The sequence below is a fragment of the Perca fluviatilis genome, chromosome 17, assembly GCF_010015445.1.
Source record: "Perca fluviatilis chromosome 17, GENO_Pfluv_1.0, whole genome shotgun sequence".
NCBI classification, from domain to species: domain Eukaryota; kingdom Metazoa; phylum Chordata; class Actinopteri; order Perciformes; family Percidae; genus Perca; species Perca fluviatilis.
This window is the reverse complement of record NC_053128.1, coordinates 28375881-28402189: the sequence shown is the minus strand read 5'-3', so window position 1 is coordinate 28402189 and position 26309 is coordinate 28375881. Positions and strand designations below refer to the sequence as shown.

At 42.2% G+C, this 26309-nt stretch overlaps 1 protein-coding gene across 1 annotated transcript in view; it reads left to right on the top strand.

The window, feature by feature from the left end:
* The window catches only part of adamts6 (ADAM metallopeptidase with thrombospondin type 1 motif, 6), a 66308-nt gene extending 57297 nt beyond the window's left edge, over positions 1 to 9011 (top strand). Inside the window, exons 22-25 of the mRNA XM_039780344.1 lie at positions 2199 to 2403; positions 2485 to 2654; positions 6203 to 6366; positions 8435 to 9011. Of these exons, the coding sequence (XP_039636278.1) occupies positions 2199 to 2403; positions 2485 to 2654; positions 6203 to 6366; positions 8435 to 8544 (649 nt within the window). The 3' untranslated portion in view covers positions 8545 to 9011. The remainder of the gene's footprint in view (positions 1 to 2198; positions 2404 to 2484; positions 2655 to 6202; positions 6367 to 8434) is intronic.
* Positions 9012 to 26309: the final 17298 nt, after the last annotated feature.

Here is a 26309-nt window from a genome sequence, read left to right as displayed (position 1 = left end):
CACCTTTAACATCACACGGAGACATTTGATCCATTCCTAATGTAAAGCTATTGAGAATAGCAGCTTTAAGTTCATGCTTTCAAAAGGAAAAAAACCCTCCATAAAAACAAGACCGACTCGCGATATTAATTTGCCTTCAATGAGCCCTACTTTGTGAAGTGTTTGGAACAAAATAATAAAATAAAATGGCCCGTGATTTATAACTTCACATGTTAACTATTTTCAGTGTTTGCCTCGTGCCAAAAATTAGAGCCTTGAAAATGACCACCTGTGTTTGATTGTTTTGGCTTCTTTACCGACCCTCGAGGGGTAACATACACGTATACAGGTGGAATATGAACTTGTGTTTGGTGGCCAAATGTCTGTAAACCTCACACTCTAGCTGGAAGCATGAAGCCTGTCTGGAAAAAGAGGGATTAAAAGCATCGGGTTGATTAGTTTCAGAATATCTAAAAATCTGACTTGTGTACGAGAGTGGGTGTCGGTGTCTTTCAGCCAGAAAAAAAACTGATAGTATCGTAAATCTGCTGTATAAGTGGTCATTTGTTTTCATACATTTAGACTGTTATGTCTTGGGTTATTTATTATCACATCTGTATTCAGTGCACGCAGACTGGTGCTATCTTATTTATTTTGATTAGTACTTGAAAGCTATTGCAGTGCATGTGTGTGTGTATTGAGTCCCAGTGCTGTCTGCCCTGTCTGTTAGGCAGGCAGACACCCCCCCTGCAGCCTGAGGAAAGGCTGACTAAAGGAGACCATGTAAACACGATTGTTTTAGAATAGCCGGGGTTTTATGGGCTCGAGTAATGAAAGCTAACACAGATGTTTGAACACGTCGTTAATTCTGTATACATTCCTTCAGATGATGTAATATCTCACAGGCTGGATGTGTTTGAAGGGCTGTTGTCCGGGCAGTTTTATGATATTAATTCTGAGGTCTTCATTCGGAGAGATGAATAGGACTGGGTCTAATTTTCTCTCTTTTTCAAGCAACACTAAAACGAGGATGCCATATCAAATAGAGATTGTATAACATTTTTCCTCATTATTGAGACGCAGGAGTCGAAACATGTGCTAACCCGACTTAATTCAAGTGTAGGTGAATTTTAAGAAATTACAGCCCGACGGGTCCAATCGGGATTGAGCAGAGAGTCAAAGGCCTAGTAGGGCTGGGTAGAGTTTGAAGTTCTTGAAATATTATATAAACACAAGCAGCTCTACAAGAACTTTGCCCAAATAAATGAGTCTTAAAGGTCCCATGACATGGTGCTCTTTGGATGCTTTTATATAGACCTTAGTGGTCCTCTAATACTGTATCTGAAGTCTCTTTTATATAGACCTTAGTGGTCCCCTAATACTGTATCTGAAGTCTCTTTTATATAGACCTTAGTGGTCCCCTAATACTGTATCTGAAGTCTCTTTTATATAGACCTTAGTGGTCCCCTAATACTGTATCTGAAGTCTCTTTTATATAGACCTTAGTGGTCCCCTAATACTGTATCTGAAGTCTCTTTCCCGAAATTCAGCCTTGGTGCAGGGTGGAGGGTGGGGTTGTGGCCTTGACCAACTGCCACTTTGCTCGTTTGAAAGCCATGATGTCTCTCTCGGGGGTTTGTGGGCACACGGGCGCAAGCAGCAGAAAGGGAGGGTAACCTTGCTCCTTATGACCTCATAAGGAGAAGATTCCTGATTGGCCCATCTGAGCTTTAATTTTCTCAAAGGCAGAGCAGGATACCCAGGTCTCGGTTTACACCTATCGCCATTTCTAGCCACTGGGGGACCATAGGCAGGCTGGGGGAACTCATATTAATGTTAAAAAAACCTCTCATGCCATGGGACCTTTACATTGTCAAAAGAGTTGATATAAATCAGTAACAAGATTATTCATTTGATCACACACATTCAATGCCAACGTTTGACACTTGGCAGTTTGCACTGTGGACATATCTCAGCTGGTACCAAGAAGGTACTGAGGTTCGATGCCCTGCGGCATTTTCCCGCTTTGCGCTTTTGGCGATCCAACCTTGATAAAGTCACCCACGTGTACCGAACCATAATGGGATTTTACACTCTGACATTCTCAAAAGCCTGTTTGTAATGAAAGTAACCGCAGGGGGTGTAACACACTGGTACACAGAGTAACAACGCTGAGCTCACTGTTAGCTTTGGTTCTCCTGCACGTCTCTCTCCATCAGGTGGTTTATCGGCGACTGGACGGAGTGTGGGAAGACGTGCGACGGCGGGATGAGGACGAGGACAGTCCTGTGCATCAGGAAGATCGGCCCTGCTGAGGAGGAGACACTTGAGGACACCCACTGTCTGACTCACCGGCCCATCGAACGAGAGGCGTGCAACAACCAGTCCTGCCCGCCAAAGTGGGTCCCTCTGGATTGGTCAGAGGTGAGATAACATTCTGAAACTGACTTTAGCTCATTGTGCCGTCGGAGGCTTTTCTCCTCACTCAGTCTCCTCCCTCTGCAGTGCACGCCTAAATGTGGCCCCGGCTTCAAGCACCGCATCGCCTTGTGCAAGAGCAGCGACCTGACAAAAACCTTCCCGCCCGCCCACTGCCCGAGCCACAACAAACCTCCGGTCCGAATCCGCTGCAGTTTAGGACGCTGTCCTCCTCCTCGCTGGATCCCTGGTGAATGAACCTCTCTCTTCTAAAAGGATAGTTGGCGATGATTTGTTCCAAAATTTTTTTTTTTTTTTTTTTTTTTTTTTTTTTTTTTTTTTTTTTTTTTTTTTTTTTTTTTTTTTTTTTTTTTTTTTTTTTTCTTTTTTTTTTTTTTTTTTTTTTTTTTTTTTTGCTGAAGTCCCAGTGTATCCCCAGCAGGCCTGGAGTGTGTGATCAGTGGCAGTAATATCCTCCTGGCTGTTTGAAGTTTATCTCTGCCTCGGACCAGGCCTCTCTATCACTTCCAGGAACACGATTAGAGGAAGGCCGAGGAGGAGCATTCTCGGGCTCACTCTGACATGACTTAGTGCGCTCAGCGCAAGCTGTTGAACAGTTCACAACACAGCTGACTCATGTTGATGAGGCGACGCCAAAGAAACGTGCGTCACAGCGAGTTGTACGCACAAAAAGTACGGCTTGTTATTTTTTGTAGGATTTGTTAATAATCTTGTGTAAAAGTGGAATTTTAAACAGTGTGCTCCGATGTTTAGAAGACGGTCACTCGTGCTCTGGTGGTTTGGTGGTTTGAGCCCTGTGTTGTTCAGGTCAGAGGGCAAAAGGTGAAGAGTCAGGCTGTCTAGGTCACATCCCCTTGGCTTCTCCTCATAACGGCCACATGTGTCTGTCACAGACCTCAATAACACACCTTTACAATTCGATCAGTGCCAATTAACAGCCGTAAACAAAGCAGACCTGACTGATAACCTCAGCGTGGTCCATCAAAGAGCCGAGCCAAGGTTTAATACCTTTTGGAGCAACAGCTGGAGTCAGCGCTTACGCAGCACTTGGTCATGCACTGCAGATGTGTGTGTGTGTGTGTGTGTGTGTGTGTGTGTGTGTGTGTGTGTGTGTGTGTGTGTGTGTGTGTGCAATAGGGCTGGGTATCGTTCAAAAAATGTTGTTACCGAAACCAATACATTGACTTCGAAACCGGATCCTGAACAATACTTTTTTCAATACCAATTTTATAAAAATCCATTTTAACAAAAAGAAATTACAACATTACACATTAGGGCACACATCTTTTTATTAATTTTTTCGCTCCTACTACGGGAGCCAGCTCTGTGCGAGTTTTTCCTGCGTGTCTCTACGGCGTGTGACGTTAGACAGCCAATCAAGAGCATTAGCACAACTTGGTAGAAGCATGCTGCATGTCTATTGGCTCACTGACGCTGATGAGATTTACTCATTTAGGTATTGAAATTTGGTATTGAATGATACTCGATACTATGGAGGCAATTTGGTCGGTGCCTAAAAGGTATCAAATTGGGAACCCAGCCCTAGTGTACAACCCTCTCCCTCTCCCTCAGCCTCCACCTCCTCTTTTGTTTGGTTTTTGGCTGTAATAACAAGCTTCGGCCTCGCTGCTCCGTTCCCTCGAAGCGCCAGAAAGGGGAGATTGTTGCCAGCTACTGAGCTCCTGGTCTCCCAGGCCAAAAGGTCACCGGTTCAAATCCCACTTAAGTCGCACCATTGACGTACGCCATCTGTCATGGCCGGCAGCGGGGCCTAATAAAGACTCTCTAATTGGGAAGGGATGACATGCGGGCTCACTGATCTGAGGCAGCCAGAGAGTATCATTGAAGGTGACGGAAAGCCTGGTAGTCCTCTTGTCAGCCGAAGAAGCGGCCATTTGTTGACGGCTGAGTTCATATCACACACTCGTACACGCGCACAGTGATGGCTGACAGGCGTGTTGTTTCTCTCTCAAAGTAGAGTCATCCTGAAGATTCATTCGAGGCTCTTGTTTTGCCAAAGGTGTGTTGGCATCTACTGCAATTGTTTTTGTAGTTTTTTTTATTCCAGAAAGGAGTTTAATGGCCACACATAGAACCACTCTCACTTTTTATTACGACTAGCACTTTTATAGAAGTCAGGTGCACAATTTGGGTTCAGTACAAGAACCGTTGTTCACGTGTCGACAAACACTTTCTCCCTTAGTTCTGTGGCCAAGGCGAGTCCATCGAATAGAGTCATTTTTCATTAACCTTTTGCTTCTTTTGTTGTAGAAAATCAAGCCAGTATGAGCAGATGTTGAAAGAAGCATCTTTTAAGTTGCTTTTATTAAGATCAACATTTAACACTCTTTTGGACAAATCCTTGTAAAATCCTAAATACGACTGCCGTACTGGGAATAATAGCGGAAGATTGTAGACACTCATACTTATTCTTTTGTTTATGGAACGGAAATATATAACTGGACATTGGCAAACTGAGGATGCACCTTCCACAGGAGAATGGACAAGCAGATTAAAAAAGGAGACTGGAACTATGGACAAAATGTTTGAAAAGAAAAAAAGGCACCCACTTATTAGACATAATGTCTGTGCCATGAAAGAAACAAAATAAATCCATCTACTGGCTTTCATTTCTTTTGGCTCTTTTTGTTGGTGTTTTTGCTAGTTTTTGTCTCATTTCTAAGACCATTTTTGCAAACTGGGTGGAGAGTTTATGAAAAAGGTGAAAGGGTCGGGTGCATGCCGGTGTTCTAAAAACAACGGTAAGTTAGTTATTGAAGTTTGCCCGCTGATTTAACCCATGAATCAACACCGTCAGCAGTGATTCACAGCTCATGGAGGCAATAAATGAACATACTTTGCAGCAAATTGCATTGTCATAACTGAGTCAAATCTGAACACACAGACATGATTCACATTGTCAGATTCACTGTGACTTATACTTCCTGAGTATATCATTTATCATGAATAAACATCAATAAATCTGCTTAGAAATCATCCGCAAGAATCATCACATTCTTAGGTTTACTTCAGTATCAAAGTAACCCAGCAGACACATTTAGAGACTAGCTGGTGAACATAGTGGAGAATTTAGCAGCTCCACTATTCATTCAGGAGTGGGTGGAGACCAAAAACAGAGCTAAAAGAGAGAGAATACTGGAATTGCATTCATCTTGTGCACACAAACTCAACTGATGAATTTATAAAATAAAGGTATTTCAGGTTTTTGATGCTTTCTAGTTATTGCCTTCCTGCCAGCAGCACTTAATAGTTGTGGCCTTATAATTCAATTTGAAAGGATTCACCCTCGTCTCCTTGAGCCGAGCACAGTTTGTAGCTCAGCTCTTTGTCTGTAAAGAATAAAAGTGAAATTCCTCAGGAGAAACAAGAGGGAATTTTCTGTGTGTCTGTTTCTGTGTCTCTCCTTACACATACACAAAAAGGAGGAAAAAAAAAAACTCACAAGCAACAGTAGGCCTGGTTACTCTGAGTTAGGAAACACAGCCACTGACAAGCAGCCAGTTGAATGAGACAATAGGGAAGGTGACTCTGGCTGGCTGTGTGCGCTTTGCTGCCTGCGTGCCCCCATGATTGGTTAATTGGATCAAGTCGTGCAGCGTGTGTGTGCAGGAATTACTCAGAATGGCTTAGCGTGTGTCTGCGTGCATGAGGGAGCGAAGACTTACAGCACTCGGGGTCACAGAGGAAAGATGGCCCTCATTTGCCTTGTTGAATCTCAGTCTTCATTGGCCAAACTTGCTCCTGCGTAACTCTGACATTTTCTGTTGCAGTGTTCGGCGCATTGCGGCCTGGGGCAGCAGATGAGGACTGTGCAGTGTCTGTCTTACACCGGGCAGCCGTCTAACGAGTGCGCAGACTCCCTCCGACCCACCACCATGCAGCAGTGTGAGAGCAAGTGTGACGCCACCCCCATCTCCAATGGCGACGGTAAGATGACGAAACGTAAGACACACATCGGACTCTGCCATCACATTTTAATAGCGCTGGCTCGGCGAGCTGTCACCTTGCACTTTTTTTTTCATCACGAAGAAAATGTGTACTCAGCAGACGGACGGTTTCTATTCAAAACTGCAGTTCCTTTAAATCATATGCAAAGGCAGATGGTTTATGTGAATACCTATTGCGCTGCACGTGCATTGCTTTCACACAAAGCCCCAATTGAAAAGGTTATAAACTGTCTCTATCTTCATCTTCACTGTTCTACTATGACCTAAACACGCTTGGATGACACACTCCTCTACACTTTGCCAGCTACATTAATCTTTCCAGCGAGGTTGGATCATGGTCAAAGCGAAACAGCTCAACCCCTCCATATACACTTACACATGATGGATGGTTATTCAGATGCATAGAGAAGGGCCTTTCGATTAGCCTGAATGGAAAACGTGAGCAGCGTTTACAGGCTGGCTAATGGGATTAGCTGTAGGCTAATTGTTCCTTTACGGACAGCAGTGAGGCAACGTCTCGTTTCATTTGGCTCTGCAGAGGCAGGGGCCAAAGCCTAATAAGGGAAGACACTCTGATCGTGATAAGGCATTCAGAGCACTGCCTGTCCGGCATCCAGCAAGCAGTTTGTGTGTTGTGTGTGTGTGTGTGTGTGTGTGTGTGTGTGTGTGTGTGTGTGTGTGTGTGTGTGTGTGTGTGCGTGTGTGTGCATTTTAGGGATGGCAGGAAGCCCAGTTAGTGAACAGGGCCAGAATCTGTCTCAGCTTCAGCCTCTGCGTCCAAGTATAGTTTGATTCTGTTGAGGCCTGAGGGAGATGCACCAGCCCTCGTATAGCAGGTTAGCCCCAGTTTGTCTGGGTAGCTTACCTGGTAGAGCCCGCGCCCATATATAGAGGTTTACTCCTTGACGCAGCGGCCGCAGGTTTGACTCCGACCTGCTGCCCTTTGCTGCATTTCATCCCCCCCCCCCTTTCATGTCTTCAGCTGTCCTATAAAAATAAAGGGCCTACAATGCCCAGAAAAGAAAAATGGCCTTAGAAGGTATTAAAATATTCAAAAAAGTCTTAAATATTTTCTCTTGCCTGTTGCAGGCAGTAATGTTAGTTCTTAGATGTTTATGTATCTGATTGCAGGCTGCCAGGAGATATATATTATATTATATTAAAGACCTACAAACTAAAAGAGGCTGCACAGTAGGCACAGGAGGCTGTTTAATCCTGTTTTATTCAGCACCATAAGACCTGCAGCAAACACTGTCACTACTGCTAGCTACAGCCGCAAGGAAGCTCATCAACTCACAATGGGCACATGTTCATTTTAGCAAAAACCTACATGAACTTAAGCTTTTTTAATTGGTTAAGCTATCCATCCATTTTACATTGCTTATCTGGGTCCAGGTCGAGTTAATTTCGTTAATTATATCATTAGGAAGTATTGTTTTTTTTTACTGCTGTGAAGTACTGAAAAAATACCATCCCAGCTGGTTTTCATTTTGGATGTCATGCTTGTGAAACCGGTATTGAATTGCATTCTGTGTGGTGTTAAAAAAAGAGCCTAAAAAGTCTTAGATTTAACTTAGCGAACCTGCAAAAACACTGCACTAATATAACTGATAATGAAATTGTACATTCTTATTCACATGGAAAACATACATGTCATTTCCAGCTATCCAATTTGAATTAGGAAAAAGAGTTGCAATTTGGGACTTCAATATTTTTTTTTTTTTTTTTCATTCTTGCAACAGACAATAATTTTTTTTATCCAGATGGTTAAAGAGTGTTTGAGGGGTCTTAAAATACTTTCAGTACAACAGTGGGCTAAGTGTTGTTACACGACATTCTGGGCTTTTTAAAAACTGCCAGAAAATAGGATGCTACGAGTTGAATGTAATGGAAAGGCATGAGGCTGGAAGCTGGTCACCTCTTAAAAGGAGAGTCAGAGTCAGAAAAAAACCCAACATAAAACATTACAAAAGTTACTCAGGAAGCTAATTTAAAAATGTATAACAATTCTTCACTCTTAAACCCAGCCCTCTTCTTTCTCTCTGCAGAGTGCAAAGATGTAAACAAAGTGGCCTACTGCCCGCTGGTACTGAAGTTCAAGTTCTGCAGCCGTGCGTACTTCAGACAGATGTGCTGCAAGACCTGCCAGGGGCACTGACCCTTGGAGCACGAAAGCGAGACGTAGCGAGAGGAAAAGGCAAGACAGATGGAGGGAGGCTGATACGGCACTGACAGGGAGAGAAAAAGAAAACAGGGCTGACTGAAAAAAAAAAAAACACCTCTGGACCAGTGGAAGGCAGACGAAGAGAGATCAGCGCTGGAGAACGAGACGGAAGGATTTCCCCGTTTATCACACCGGGTCCTCTGGCCCTCCATTGCGGTGGAATCCAAACCACTGCTCAGCCCGTAACGCTGACACAAACTTTGTTTTTAAAATTTCACTTCTGTGAAGTGGAACTTGGCAGATTATTCGTTGGAGATGTTATTTTTATTATAATAATAATTATTGATATCATTGTTAGTCTTCTTTTTGTTTTATGAATCCAAAGTGCTGGACACATCGCTCGCAGAGGATGTTACCCACCCCCGGAGACGGACAGGACTCCTCAGTGACGGGGGGGGGTGGGGGGGGGGGGGGGGGGTGGGGGGGGAGTCCTGTTTTTTTGGGACGACTGTGATGGTGCTGTTGGCAGGCAGACTTTTGGCTTCAGTGCACTTTTTTGTTTAAATACTTTGCCAATTTACTCGCTCAGATATGACAGAGAAACCCCATCAGTGTACTGTATATTTATTGTACAATTCCAAACAGAGCTGAGATATTGTCCTCTGATCGTGTTTGTGTCAGATAGTAGCCTACTGTCGTGGAAGGGAATGTAATGTGATCTCTGTGCTGGAATGAAACTATTACATACTGTAACATACGTTAAACCCTTATATACTGTAAGGATTTGTATATTATATATATGATGTTAATCCAGGACCAGAAAATACCACGTGGTTATAGGAGGATCGTTAAAATCACCTTTTTCTTTCCCCAGACGGGTGCCTTAGTTCCTACCACTTAAACAAAAGCTCGCCCCGAGAGTCAGTCATTAGTCCTAAGTAGTGTTAAATATATTGTGAGACGGTGCCTGGGCCACATGGAACACTTTTACCAAACTGGCCTTTACCAAACAGTTCAGTTCACTATTGAAGGATTCATTTTGAAGGAGCATATTCTGTGAAGCAGCTTGTTCATTGGAATCACAGTGCAGTCACGATTTCTTACTTCTTTTTTTTTTAAGCTGGGTGATTATTTAATCAAAAGTTGTCATGGTTTCAGCGCTGATAAAGAGTTAAAGGAATAGTTCGACATTCGCTTTCTTGCCGAGAGTTACACGAGAAGATTGATACCAGTCACTTTCACGGCTGTACTGTAAATATGGAGCTTTATCAAGTTGGCGGTTAGCTTAGCTTAGCTTAGACTGGAAACAGGGGAAACAGCTAGACTGGCTCTGTGCAAGTGTAAAAACAGCCTTGACCAACTGCCACTTTGCTCTTTTGAAAGCCATGATGTCTCTCTCTCATGGGCAGGCCAGATTCTCTGGGTGGGCAAAGCAGAGAAAGGGGAGGTAACCTTGCTCCTTATGACCTCATAAGGAGAAGATTCCAGATCGGCCCATCTGAGCTTTCATTTTCTCAAAGGCAGAGCAGGATACCCAGGGCTCGGTTTACACCTATCACCATTTCTAGCCACTGGGGGACCATAGGCAGGCTGGGGGAACTCATGTTAATGTTAAAAAAAAAAACTCATAAAGTGACATTTTCATGCTATGGGACCTTTTAATCTGCCCAAAAACCAAAGTGTAAAAAGTAAAGACACTTTGCTGATTCGAATCATTTGCATTTCAGTCTGTTACGTTCAGTTCAAAACGAGGCCCACCATCACTGTATTTAACCATTTATGTAGCTTTTGCTGTATTTCAGTAAGCTTTTAAAAGGCAGTAGCATACTGTATATATCACAGCTGAGCTAAGGATGAACTGGATACCATGTTCTAAGATGGTGCCCCATTCATTCATGAAAGTTGCTCACTGTGCGCATGAGCTTGAAAAGCCTCCACACAAACCTGCAGGCATGCTCAGTAGAGTCCTTCTCCAGCCGAGCAGGTTGAGCTCGTGCAAGTCTGAGACTTCGGAGGCGGCTGACTTCCTTCTCTATGATATTATGTTAATGGACTGAAAAGATAATAATCTACAAAAGCGGTCATTTGAGGGGGTCTGTGACACTCAAAACAATTGTCTTACATCTTACAGCCGCTCCTTTTCCCAATGATTTTGTAAGTCATGAATGCGGAAGTTGCAATACCCCATGTGGCCACTAAGCCAAAACTGCTTTGCAGCTCCGTTCCTTGACCTTGGCCCGGCCAAGAAATTGCCCAGCACGTAACGCCATTTTTGTAAGAATTAAATATTCAAGATAAAACAAGTTATTTCGTATATTTCAGGGTTGCCCTTTATGCTAAGCTAAGCTGTAGTTTTATGTTTAGTGTACAAACATGAGATTGGTATTGATCTTTTCAGCTATTTTTCAGCAAGAAAATGAGTACGCATATTTCTCAAAATGTCTTAACTATTCCTTTAAATAAGTGACTAGCGCTAAATATACACACACATCACATTTGTTTCAGATATTTTTGCCAGACCACGTATTTGGGCTTCACACACTGCTGCAGATAAAGTTACCCCCTCGTCCTCTTTCCCTTTTCCTTTCATCATCTTTGTCCCTCAGTGAAAAGACAAAAACAACTCAATGGTGCTTTTCCCCTCTTGTACTTTATTTTTTTTTTATTTCCATGGAGTACTGTGTTTACCTCTTCTTTTCCTCCCGCTCTGCTCCGAGGGTTACAGCCTTCCCAGGCTTTTGGTGCTATCAAGTGGGTGCTTCCATTCATCCCTCCAGTGTGCTTAAAAGTGAGGCTGGATCCAAACAATATGAAATAATATCCTTTACAATATCTCTGTTGGTAAATGCTGGTCATGTTATGTTTTGTTTATCTGTTTATACCTCACACTGGGAATTTTCATTGTTAACCGTGTATTGTTGTTTGTGCTACCAACAAAATGGACACTCACCCGGTTGTAACGGACTTAACCCAGGTGACATTCCTGCTGGTGTAGGGGTTGTGAAAGAGAACGTCTCCATCACACACTTGTTATGGAGGTACAGTGGGAGTCTTTAGAAATCTGAAAGGACAGGAGTTTGACAGGAGTTTGCAAGAATCTCATCGAAGCTGTTAACAACTAATTTCTAATTTTGCTGCTGCTACTTTTTTTTTCGTAGCCACCTTCAGTATGACAATGTCGAGCAGATTTGATCGGTTACCAAACCTTGAATGAGGCCGTTTGGAAAGGACAGTGGATGCCGAGAAGCATTTGAAATCAATTTAAACTGCTTGGACTAACTCATCAACTGGCTGCGGGATACGGAGCCTCCAGAAAAAGAAAAGTGAAATCACTCAAACTGGTACTCATTGCTGTGAACTTGGATGTTTGAATGTCACATTGCTCATACCTGTACCTAAAGTGCAAGAGAAATGAAAAGCATCGTGATTAGTTGCGTATATTTTATATTCAGTATTAATGTTGGTACACTGTTACTAATTTTTCTTTTTTTTCAAATGTAAATTATATGCTAATTTATTGCGTTGTCTCACTTGTACATTTATTTCACTGCATGCAAACTGAACTTTAGCATAGTGAAAAAAAATGCAGTGATGCAGCCCTTCACCAGCCCCTTTTTTTTTTTTTTTTTAAAGTAGATACAATAAAAAGAGCAGCTTTTAAAGAGACTCTGTTAGTGGATTCATTTTTTTTTTTCTCCTGCTTGTCAAAACACATCAAAATATGAATGCGCAACATTTCTAGCGGTGTACACAAGAGGAAAAAGCTCAGCATACACTGAGGATCAAATGAGAAGTGGTGGTTGCCAGGGTGGATGCTCCGTTCTCACAGGCTTTAAGAGAGATATATATACTCTTGTCCTTTCACTCAACTCTTGGAAAGCACCCACAGCACGAGGATACCCGTTACCACCGCTGAAGAAATCCATTAATTCGCTGCCTCAGTTTAGGGTGACCGAATCGGAGAAGGAGGGCAACGTTTGTAAAACCTTTTGTCCTTATCTACCTAACTCTGACACACCGGCCGCATCATCATCGGAGATTCAGACGTAATAAACGTCAGCTGCTCTAAGAGAGACCTTTCTGAACTGTCCCAGCTCTGTTGCCATAGCTTTGGTATGGCACTCTCCTTCCTCTCATCCTGGCCTCAAGTGTCTGGATTCACTCTTTGGGAACTGTGAGGTTTCCACTCTCCTTGGTAATTAATTCCAAATAAACAGTAACTAGCCCACTTGGCTGGGAAGCGCGGCCGTCTCCTTCTAATCCGCAGTATCCAATTACAGAGGGAGACAGATGGCCTGTTTGGTCTAATGTAACCAGTTTAGAATACCTGTACGTCTGGCCCAGCTTCTGTCTCCCGCGCTGCCCGTCTGCAGGGGTCTGTGATTACATTAGTCTTAACCCCACAGAGCCGAGGGCGACGAGAAGAGAAAAAAAACATAAGGTGATGGAGTTCATGTGCAGATGACCCAGCAGCCCTGACGTGGAAACATTTGCCCATGATCATGTGCGCACGTACGTCGACGATAGCTCATTGTAGATTGAACATACAAACAGAAGGTTTTTCTTTATACGTAAGCCGTTCACTGGATACTGTGCGTGCACACACGGCCAAGAGGCCTCCTGATGATGATGATGATGATGATGATGATGATGATACGATTAAAGTAAGATCGAGTTCAAGACAACACATGTCATGCAGCTTTATTGGTTTTTATCTTTGAAATGCAAGTATTGGAAGTATTTTCTTTCTTGGTTGGTTTGTCTGAGGCCTGGTCACATTAGAAAGTTGTACGCCGTTATTAATAAGCATATGTTTGCTAAATATTTGGCTCTAGAAGCTGGGTGACGTAGTGACTATGCTACTGTAGCTGACGAGCTAATCGCCAACTCCGCCGGCCGGCTGGACTAGTGCTAGTCACTTTTATTAGCACATGGAGATTTCCTGTTTTCTCTCTACTGTTCCATTTACTCCCCTCCCCCCCTCTGCATTTTGTTCAATAAAAACGTATTCAAGAGCGAAAATAAAGATCTCCAAGTTAACAACCTTGCTAACGGTCAGTTAGCAAGGTTGTTAACTTAGCTCCAGTTGCCAATGGAAAAATAAGGTCACACAGTTTATTCAAAAGACATACTGGTAACATCAACTCCTCCCTCATAACCGTTTGCAAACCTTTCCTCTTTTGCGGAACAGTTTTTACTCTGACAGAGGAGGGTTCTTTTAAGTGAAGGTGCAACACAGCTATGATAGCTTTCTCCAATTTGGGCTCTCCGTCCACTCAAAGGTCAGCACTGCGAAGACAGGTCGCTATTGGGCAACGGTGCAAATTCAAAGTTCACCCGGAAAATGTGCGCAGATTCATTTCCCCTCGGAGAGCAAATCCACTTCCAACGATGGCAACGTCAATCCGACAGTAAGTTTCACAGTAAGACACCGTCAGCATGACTGTTTACAACCAGTTCAGGACTGCAGAAATGTACTGTTTAACTCTCTTCTCCGCTTCTCTTCATAGTCGTCAGATTCATCCTCCAACCCTTATAGATCTGGCTCAGGTTTGCCTTGCACCAGCTCTTGATTATGCTGTTATAGTTTTAGACTGCCGGGGGACTTCCTTCCTTTGACACACTGAGCTCCTCTGTCCTCTCTCTTTCCATCTGTGTGCATCCATGTCCCAGAAAGGCTTGTTACTAACCTAGCTCTGGGGAGCTTATTCCCCAGAGCCCTTATGTTTTTTGTCGCCCAGCAGTTTTCCTTGTTTCCAGTTTTCCAGTTTTCCCTAAATCATGGTTGCAGCTATTGCTGTGGTCCTGCTCCGCGCCCTGCTATGCCCCGCTACATCCTGCTACGCCCTGCCACACCCTGTAACGCCCTGCAGTGCCCTGCTACACCATATACTACAACTACTATTTCTAGTCATAGTTCCATTATCTTTATTATGACTATTATTGCCACTGTTCATCACACCCCCAACCGGCCCCGTCAGACACCGCCTACCAAGAGCCTGGGTCTGTCCGATGTTTCTCCCTAAAAGGAAGTTTTTCCTCGCAACTGTCGCACTAAATGCTTGCTCTTGGGGGAAATTACTGGAATTGTTGGGTCTTTGTAAATTATAGTGTGGTCTAGACCTACTCTATCTGTAAAGTGTCTTGAGATAACTGTTATGATTTGATACTATAAATAAAATAGAATTGAATTGAATCTTATTCCTGTATGTTGATTTTATTAGTCGGGGGGATAATATTAGTCTCCCTGACACGTCTCATGTGCATTTGACTGAATAAGTGACACAGTGATTTCCCAGCACACAGAGCTCCTGGGCTGCTTATGATAAGAGGTGTAGAGATGATTGGGAACAGATTTCTCCTCTTCTCTGGAATTCTGCACTTCAAATGAAAACTACTGACAGTGACAGTAGCCACTGCCGTTGGCTTATCAGCAATTAAATATTCCTCATAACTTTCATGACAAAACAAAGGTGTCCAAGATGCGCCCTCAAAGTACTAACATGAGGATATAGGAATAGTTAAGACATTTTGAGAAGTATGCGTGTTCACTTTCTTGCTGAGAAATAGATGAGAAGATCGATACCTCGCTCGTGTTTGTACACTAAACATAAAACTACAGCCAGAAGACGGTTAGCTTAGCTTAGCATAAAGAAAGAAGAGAAGAAGTTGCATGACAAAACGAAGGTGTGCAAAGTTGCGCCACATTATTACAGTACTAGCATAAGGATGCACAAAAACATTCACAAAATGTTATCATGCTCAAAAACATGTTAAAATCAGCGTCCTGTCTGTCAAACTTCAAGATTTGTTCAGCCACATTTATTTAATTCTCTCGGTAATCGCCAAACCCCCAAAAGACCTGTGGCATTGCTCTTGGCTGGGGTCCTGAAGACATTTCTGTTGTATTCATTCGGAGGTGTGAGGATTAGCAAAGGGACGAACAACATATCTCTCTCGGGGTTCATCGTTCTTAATCAAAGTTGCTGTGGTACTGAGTGCTTGAAGCGTTTCCGACACTCCTCCATTTGAACACAGAGCAGCAGGACAAATAGCCCCAGATGGTGTTGGTGGAAACAGTGCATGCACGGAGCGGGGGGGGGGGGGGTCTGACAAGAAGGAATGCTGGCCAAAAGGTCACGGCTCCAGCACCTGCTATCTACTGGGCTCTGTTTGGGTTCAGTGCTGTTAAGCCTCGCTGCTCTTTCCCACAGCTGAGGCCCAGATTGAACTTCCATGGACGAGATCAAAGCGGAGGAGAGGGCAACAGCCACCCCGTCACATATACCGGGAGGATGTGTTTTTTTCTTTCACACCTTTAAACATGTGAAGAGAAGTGTTTCAGCTGTGCACCGTGGCCTCTTTCAAAGCTGTTTTCCTCCAGTGTCAAGAGCTCCACACTTTTCTTATCAGCTGTGAAGCAAACACAAACATACATATTATTTTGTGCATTTCAGCAGGAAACTGTTCCTCAGTGAGCTCTCCTAACGGCCCTGTCACATCAGAAAGTGTCACATTGAAATCGCTTGTCATAATTACCCAAAAGTAAATTCTGCTTAAAAAAAATTAGCAAATGGGGGGTGGGGGGGGCTGGCAGCTCTCCTGGTTGAGCGTGCGCCCCATGTACTAAGGCTAAGTCCTTGCTGCAGCGGCCCAGGTTTGAGTCCAACCTGCGGTCCCTTTGTTGCATGTCGTCCCCACTATCTCTACCCCCTGTCCTGGCTTCATCTGTCCTATCAAAAAAGAAGCCCAAAAATCTTTAAAAATAGAGCAAATGTGCTTCTCCATGAGAAAATCCACCAATCGTGATGATCCACACAAAATTAATTGAATATGGGAGTGCCCAGGTGGCAACATGAACCTTTGCTGCAAGTTGTTGCTCACCACCCCAAAGTCAGGGTCACAGATCAGTCTGTAAAGGCTGGATTGTGCTTCAAACAAAGACGTTTGTATGAAGGGTTGTGTGTGAATGGACACACTGAAGGGCAAGGTGAAAGCCTGTTATCACAGAGAGGGGCAAAACTTAATGGGGAATAATGGACAATTTCAGACATTCTCTCCTTGAAGACATTCTTGGTATTGCACTCGTTTGTGCACACGAAAACGGATGGAAGTTAGCCTGGGAAAACAAACTTCCCACAAATTTGAGATTTTCTCTGCAAGTCATTCTGGCCAAGAGCCCATTCAAGCCCATTTCCAATTTTCCCAAATCGAAGCACCAATCACAACCGTTGGGTCCCATAGCGCAGCGATGGCAAGCAGCTTTTTGTTTACATTAAACATGATGATCACCGAAGCGCAGCAACCCGTTGATGCCGCTGGCGCTGCTACGTCACCCGGATTATTGGTCTGATTGGTTGAAGGACTATCCAATTGCGCCCAGAGGCATTTGAGCGGCGTCCGTTGGTGACGCCCCTTTGGAAATGGGCTGTGAATGAACCTTGCCCAAACCCACTCTCAGTTACAACTGAGAGTGGATCTGGTGTCATCCAGGCTAGATGGAAGTAGTTGAAAGAATGATTTTTTTTTTTTCAAAACCTGCCTACTTTCTCACCTCCGCACGCCCGGCCAATCGCTGCGTGAAGTGGGCACACTTGTCAAAGTACAGGAGGGAGTTTCAAGCATACTGAGGCCTTAACTCTTCCGGCTCCATACTGTATGTGCAGCAGTTCAGCAGGTAGCTGGGTCACCTTTAAGGGATTTGTTCCTATACTGTCCTCTGTCAGCAGGACAGACAGCAGATAAATGGATTAAGTGTATAAAAAATCAATAGCCAATCACTTAGGCCAATGGAGCAAAGCCAAGAGCCTTTGCTTGGTTGTGGATGAGGCTGAATAATGTTGTGTGTGTATGTGAGTGTCATGATTTGGGTAGATGGTGCTCTTGAACAGCATGCTCTATGTACAGCATACTTAAGGACATCCTCTCTCTGGAGAACATTATGAAATCCATCAAGAATGAATTATGTCGTGATTTAGCCTCTTCTGCTCCAACCGCCCACGACTTATAAATGACGGCAAGCTAATGAGGACAAATGATAATGGGGGTGTAGTCGTAGTACAGAGAGCTACAAGGCTCATGGTTATTACTCCGTTCAGTTACACTGTAATGCTGCTTCTGTCTCAGTTTCATAGCCTACATGTCCTTCACTCTCGACAAGGAAACGGTGAATCTTTGTATAACACACGGACGCACCGAGGACATCCAGCGGAGGCATACTGAAGGTTTGACAGCAACCTTGATGGTCCGCTGTTATATGAACCCTCTTTAAGATCTATTCTTTTTGTAGCTTGGAACTGTAATTATGTTCTGATGTCACAATTTTTTATGGAGGAATAAATCCTCCTATTTCATAGTGTCTTAGTTGTCCTTAATGTCATCCCTCCGCGCTCTCATTACAATGAAAAAAGTGTCTGTAAGGACAAAATGATCTGCTTGCAAGCAATTTTATTAATTGACTAGAGATTCATCAATCAAATGTCCTATTTCAGGAGTAGGTCAATTGATAGAGTTGTCCTTGTCTTTAAGATATTAAAATAGCACAGTCACAACAACAAATACCACTCTGCTTTAAAGTCACATTGAAATAAAAAACTGCCTTTACCTTTTGTAAGCCAACTCTCTATACGGTGTCTCTTTGGAAATGAATCTGTTAAAAGGACAAAATACCACTACTCAGCTGGCCTGTGCCCTGGGGTGGTACCTTTGAAGTACATTGTCTAGAGTGGGATTGTGTTAGCCTGGATGCCAGCCAAATTTAGCCCCGCCCACAACATTTGAGGTCGAGAAGTTCGGTCTGGACTTGATCCGTTGTGGAGCAACTATGCTCGAACCAGAGCTGTTCGGACCAATCAAATTGTCAGGGCAGGCTTTATACGATGATGGACAAGATGATTAACAGTAACGTAATCAACCACAGTCACCAAAGAGCGCTTGGGTTGAATTAGTTTACAACAAAGAGGGCTGCCACCGCGTCTGTTATAGAAGATATCGACAGCGCATTCATTTTAAAAGAGGAACAGAGAACCGCGATCACGTATGGATACACATCGCCATAACCGTCCGCACGACTCTGCCTTTGCTCTGTCGAAGCCTGCCTTTGACTTGCAGCTTCTGTCTCCGTTGCTCTGATTGGTTGCAGGTCTATCCAATTGAGTGCAGAGGCATTTTCTTTCCTGGTTCGGTTGAAACACGCCCCATAATCACAGCTTAATGGAGCAGTATGACGACGTCAGGCTAAGACTGTGTCTGAACTGGTTCAAATGTTTCTGACTTTGCGTAAGGATCAGGTCAACAATCCAGTCAAGACCTCAAGTGTTGTCTAGTTTTAGAAAGCAGAATATGTCGGCACTTCAGTTTAGAGAATACCTGGAATTATTAGTTGAATTTAAAGTGCCCATATTATGAAAAAATTCATTCTTTCTAGGATTTGGGGTGTTATTTTGTGTCTCTGGTGCTTCCACACACATACAAACTTGAAAAAAACAAACATCCATGCTGTTTTAAGTGAGATAGGGGTTTCTGAATGTAACCTGCCTTCGGTCTCCGGGTGAGCTGATCAAAATCGGCAGGGCCATCTACGTCATCGGCCGAAACATTTGGTGTACCACATCAGGTAGCTGTTTCTCCAACTTCGGTCAGTACAAGGCAGGATTAGCTGGGAGACTTCTTCTAAACGAGGGCGCACTTCCAACTTTGCATGGAATACCTGCAGACAAGGGACATGTAAGTAGTTCTATACAATTTATTTTGTAGATTAGGGTGAACTTGTGTATGTGCACCTCCAAACAAAGATGGGACAGAAAAAACAGAGACATGAACACACAGGGTGAAAAGAGGAGCTGCAGCAATGTGCAGTACAACTAAAATACGTTTTTTTTTGAAAATTAAACCATGTAAACCTATTGTGGTACAACCTCAAAATACAATTATGAACCTGAAAATGAGCATAATATGGGCGCTTTAAGGCATGGGGTCTTCAATGAAGAGGCCACAATAGTCATATTGTATTAAGACATGTATTAAGAGCATAAAACTAAGAAAGAAAAAGGAGAGGAGGAAGCAATTATCCATTCTCTGGAAACAATGAATGTTTGTACAAACTTAAATTAAAATTAAAAGTCACAGGATGACCAGACTCATTATGATATATCCTTTTGGGCATCATGAATATTTGTACCACATTTTATGGTAATCCATGCAATAGTTGTTACGATATTTCAGCCTGGACCCAAGGTGGTGGACCGGCCGACAGACGGACATCCCTGTCCTCAGAGATTCACGGCATTTGTGCCTAAAAACGTTATTGATAAAACCATAATGATCAACCTGTAACAATTCAGTTTACCTAAAACTAAAAGCTGAAATAATAATTAAAGCAACATTTTATTAATAGGACTGCACATAAGACTGGTTGGCATCCACATGTAAACCAAACCACATTACATCTCACCAAAATTCAATATTATACTTAACTCTTTCTCTGATAATCTCTCACAATGTGGAATAAATTCACCCACAGCTTAAATGGAAATACGGAGGTTGGATAACAACTGCCTTCCATGTAACTCAATGCTAAATATTCTTTCAGTTTAAGGTGAAGTATAAGTGAGGTTTTCTTTTTTGAATTTGACCTTGGTCTTAGTTGTAGTCCTGGGCTTAATTTATTGTTTAGTTTCCTTCTGTGTGAGGAGAAATAGCATTCATTCCTGATCAGTCCTGTCCAATTGCTGTGGTATTGGAAATTTCATGGGGCAGGCCTGGCTTGGACCTCATGTGTTTGGCAAGACGTAGAGGAATGAATATGCTATTGTTAACAGCTCTCTGCTCCATTTTCTTCCTCTGGCTGGCATCTCTCTGGCTCCTGCACCTCTGCACTGACATGCCATTTTGAAGGTGTGTCCAGGGAGATTTAACTATGATCCACAAACATAATGGCAACAAAAGAGCGTAGCAGCGCTGCCAGACAAAGACTACTTTGTATTACTTATTTAAAGTATGTTCTAACAACTGTGCATGCTAATTTTGCTCTGGTGTAATATATTGTGAGATTATTATTCACAGTGGAGGAAAAAAAGAGATGAAGTGGTGTATCGGGGAAGACTTGGCCTGGATGAAAAATAAGCTTATAAAGTAGCTGTGAAATATGATCAGTGACATAAGGACATTTATTCAAGTAAAGCATATTAAAGGAGAAGGGGGCCCTGATTCAGCTCGTGTTAAAGGATCACTTTACATTTTTTTCAAGTCTTAAAAAACAATACCTACATGCCCAGATGTACATTTAAAGAGTTTCTGGAGACTGTAAGTCTTCCTCCTGTCCATTCTGGCTGTAAAGAGATCCCTTGCTAACAAAATGACCTTGCTCAACTTTTACCACTATGCAACGTCATCTTTGTGCACATTCCTGGTGGATTATTTTGTACCGTGACAGCTGTATTCCTAATGTTGACCTCTTGATTGTCACGACAAAAGATAAAATAATTGCTGCCTCAATAACTTTCCACAGTTGTAAAATCCTGTCTCATACTATTATAAACTGCTGTGCAGAGTTCTGGTGTCTGATAAGCCTTCAAACTTTCAGATTTGTTACTCAAACTGGACTTCCTGGATTGTATTTCAAGTCTCACCAGTACCTGAAACAACCCCTCGAAAAATCTGCTGTCTTCATTCTGTATAAAAATGCATTAAAGTAGATTACATCTAGAGTGAATATTAATCTTCAGCAGCCTGAGTAATTACCAGGGTATCTTCCAAAGTTACTATTTACTTGTTCAGTGGGTATCAGCGTCAGATACAGACACTATAGCGTGTGGATGGGCTGCGCCGAGCATAGCAGCAGCTCGACCACGACTGTAAGGTGAAGTAGTGTTAAAAGTGTCAAAGGTAGTGAGCATGGTGGCCCAGTGGTTAGCTCTGTGGCCTCGCAACAAGAAGGGTTTGGGTTTGATTCCAGGTTGTTCCAGGTCTTTCTGTGTGCAGTTTGTATGTTCTCAACATGTTTGCTTGGGTTTCCTCAGAGTCCTCTGGTTTCCTCCACCATCAAAAAAACATGTACTAGGTTCTCCAGTCAGTGCCCTTGATCAAGGCACTGGCACTGTAAGTGGCTACCCGCTGCTCCCTTGAGGGATGGGTTAAATGCAAAGAATGAAGTTTGTGTATGTGACAATAAAGTGTCTTTAGTATGAAAGACCGAAAATCCTTGGAAGGTTGGGGATCCTTGTGCCGCATGTCAGTTAAATGTGAATTTTTTTAACCCTGCATGTTGAAAAATCACGCCAAATTGGTCTCGACCCAGAGTGTTAAAAAGGCTACTAAACCAAATGAGGGAGTGAGAATGTGTCGGCTACTTAGTAGACAATTTCCTCTTGGTGTTACTATCCCACAACTGCAGCTGAATAAAGGAAAAACAAAGTGGGACTTTGGTACTAAAAAGATTGTAAATTTGGTAGATAAACACTTGATTTAAATAACAGACAGCTGAAGCTTCAGATAAACTTTAATATATTCTGATTTTGTCCTCCATCTTTAAAATGGCTAAAGGAAAGGAGCTTCCTCTTTGATCTTGCCAACTCATCAATATCCCTCCTATGAACGCGTGCTAACTCACCGAGCTCTCCTCTTCCGCACATTCTGTCCATCACACCCCGGGGAATTGTCCGTGGAGGGGAGGACTCGTGGTTCAGGGGTCAGGCACATGGGCCATCTCTGCTGCTCACACACACGCACGTCCATCCAACACATCAGTTACAGCAACAAAGGACCACTTAAACCTGCAGTGTGCAAAGGAAGACAGTTACATGCAAATACTTGTGTAAATGCTTCTTCAGCAGCATTCACAGTATTGTTAACTGATTTTTTATTCTTCAACTGATTATGTTCAGCTACAAAAAAACATTCAAATATCAAAATGTTTAGCTCCTTAAGGACATGATGGCTATTATTCACTTTTTTCTGCTATTTATGAAATATATAAAATATTAAGCTTTTTTTCCAATTTTTTTTTTAAATTGAAGTCAATGGAGCAATCTTCAAATCCTCTTCAGGCTTCTTCCTTTTTGAAATGCTACTCCTCCCACATACTTTGACTTACAGATGTCATTCAAACTTTGAGCTATCCACAAAACCTTCAGCTATTAGCAAATGATTTAGCTTTTTGATATCTTTTACAGTGCTTGTGTTATCAAAGTTTAAGTGTAATGTTTCATTCAGGCTGTTTCTGTGCTTATAATGGAATGTATTACTTTGGAGTTTTGGATCTTCATACTCATTTTTCGACAAACCATACATACTTTGACTTTGTAATGGCTTTTTTTCCAACATACTATACTAAGACTTTTTATCACTTTTTTCGACATACGTATACCATATACATCGTATACATCGTATACCATAACTTTTTTTTATCACTTTTTTCAACATGTTATACCATGACTATTTTTTGTTAACTATACTATTACTTTTTTATCACTTTTTTTTCAACATAGTATATTTTGCCTTTAATGACTCTGACCCTCCAAAATTTTGTGTGGAGTTCACATGTTCTTTCAGACTTTTTCAACATACTATATGACTTTTTTTTTTTTTTACTTTTTGACAAACTGTACTATGACTTTTTTATGACTTCTTTTGACATACTATACTATGATTATTTTTTTATTTTTCCGACATAATATACTATTACAATTTTTTTAGAAATAGCTCAGCTAGTGAGGCTGTTGCCTAAAAGTCTGAAGAGAAAGGCTCAAGTCCCTAAACTGGGTAAACCCAGCCCGATCTGCCTGCGATTTGATTTCGCCCTGCAGCTCAGGCTGGAAAGCTGGAAACCTGTATGTTTATCTATCCTGCTTCCGTTCCAAATTTGCGGGAACCAATCACAAACTGGCGCGCTATTGGCGGGTTTAACACGATGACGATAGAGAAGCAAAGGCAAGCAGCTTTTTGTTTACATTCAACATGACGGCCACCGTTTTAAAAGCTGTTTTAAACGATTTCAAAGGCAAGTTTTCTCTGAAAACGGAACAGAAACTTGCCCATGAATAATTCCTACAAAAGAAGGATGTGATTGCATTACTACCGACCGGCTTTTTTTTTTTTTTTTACTACCGACCGGCCAATCTGCCTTGCTCTGCAAAGTACGTCAACTGGATCGTTGGTCTTGGATTGGTTGAAGGACTATCCCATTGGTATACAGACTCTGTACTACAGAGTCATTTGAACTATGCCTGTTGATCACGCCTTTTGTGCAGTAGAAAATACAGAGCAGACTCCCCAGACTAATGTTCAATCTTAAAAGTCAAAAAGTGGGTACCTTATGTGTCTAGAACCAACCTACCGCACCACCAACAAAATTCCACTCAGAGCTGTTCTCTTGGTGTATTTGACTTTTTCATTTTGGGTGTGAAACCCCAAACAAACAGACCATAATCAGGTTGGAACCCATGACCATTGGTGTCTTCCAACCAGCATTACATCACACTGAGCCATCTTATCTGACACCCGCACCATTGTTTCATAGCATATTTGACTTCTTCATTTTGGGTTTGAGACCTTAAAATTCAATTAGCCTGACAGGGTTTGAACCCACAAGCTTCAGATAGAGCACTGGGTATTTATCACACTGAGCTATTTGCATATTTTAAAACACAATGGTTTGATGTTGTATTTATTTTTCATTATTACTAAGGACAGAAAATGAAAAACTCCAGAGACAGCAGGGGGTTTGATCCATTAACCTCAGATTATGCTTTATCTGTAAAGTCCACATTTTATCTTGGTGAGCTACACCAAAGGATTAAAGGTTCCTATTTCGTTTGATTATTTGTTCTTCACACTGCTGAGAGGAATACTTGGATAATCTCGAGATTGTATAATTAGAAAGGGGAGCAGGGATTTAAACCTTTCACTTCAGACTTTTAGGCAACAGCCTCACTTGCTGAGCCACTTCTCTTGTCAAAAATTGGGTCCATATCCATTGAAAAAAGTTTTAAAAAGCCATAGTATAGTATGTTGAAAAAAGTAAAAAAAAAAGCCAATAAATAGTATGTCGAAAAACAAGTCATAGTAAAGTATGTTGAAAAAAGTTTTTTAAAAAGCCAATGAATAGTATGTCGAAAAACAAGTCATAGTAAAGTATGTTGAAAAAAGTTTTTAAAAAAGCCAATGAATAGTATGTCGAAAAACAAGTCATAGTAAAGTATGTTGAAAAAAGTCATAGTGTAGCATGTCGAAAAAAGTCATGAAAAAATCATAGTATGGTGTGCTGCAAAAAGTCTAAAAAAAAGTCATAGTATAGCATGTCGAGAAAAACTATTATTACTTTATTTTGCCGTGGTAGCAAGTAGGTCTTGAACCCAACGCGGGTACCTTATGTGTCTAGAACCAACCTACCGCACCACCAGCAAAATTACACTCTTGGCATATTTGACTTCTTCATTTTGGGTGTGTAACCCCAAACAAACAGACCATAATCAGGTTGGAACCCATGACCACTGGGGTCTTCCAACCAGCATTACATCACACTGAGCCATTTTATCTGACACACCATACCATACTATGACTGTTTTTTAAATTTCTTTCGACATACTATACTATGACTTTTTTATGACTTTTTTTCAACATACTATACTATGACTTTATTGGACGTACTAAACTATGACCTTTTCATCACTTTCTTAGGACTTTTTTGTCATAGTATAGTATGACCTTTTTCGAAATACTATACTATGACTTTATATATTCCACTTTTGTTTTTGTTACATTAGTGGTGTTATTCAACTTTTCAATGTATTTCATACCAAATGAAACCATTCCCACTTTTCTCACCACTTCACCTTCTTCTTATGCAGTTAAACTAGTAATCCAGTTTAGCTTGAGCAACTTTTCAGCATTCACATGCAGTTTTTGCAGGAAATGCATTTTCTAGTTCATATATGCTTTTGTATAACAAGAAGAAGAAAAAGCTAGGTAAGTATAATCCCCGTCACAAATGAAGTGTTGGTTGAATTTCTAAGAGACGAAAAGGATTATCTCGCTATATTTAGCCCTTACCCACAAGGGCATGGGGAGATAGTGGTTGTAGAGTTGCATGATAATGCTATTACCATTCAATCTCATCCCTGGCAGTGACATGACCAGCAGCAAAGAGTGGTATTTCCTGCTCCGAGCCGGGCAGGGTGACACCGGGGGGGAACATTAAGTATTCTCCTGGTGGTGCTGGAGAGGAATTACAGTCTTGTATCCTTTTAACATAAATTACTCATGTATGTGGCAAGCAATGTCCTTCTAAAAAGTTAATTTATCTGAGCATTTCTGTGTGTCTTCGTGAGAAATATTTGACGATTTCTTTTTTGCAGCTTTTCTCTCGGCGGCACATCTCAACCTGACCTGGACCCAGAAACACATAGAGTCAGTTAGATCATCGTATCACCTGTTTTAGATTTGCGGCAGCTCGGGCCGAGCCGGGCTCATAATGTAACATTAACTCTCCTTCCTGTTCCATATGAAAATTTAAGCATAATCCCAGAAGTGCAGTAAAAAATAGTGCGCTGGCCAAATGCAGCTCCTGGTCACACACATGGCAGTGGCAGATCATTTACCCCCGAAAACCACCGCAGTGAGGTAAAGTCTTTGGTTTAAACAGTTCCTTTTTACAAGCTCTGACTGCTCCAGTGGTGACCTGAGCAGGACAGTGTGGCAGAGAAATATAAAATGCAACAGAGTGGTTAGGCCATCACTGTGTCCGCCTCAGAATTGAAGGA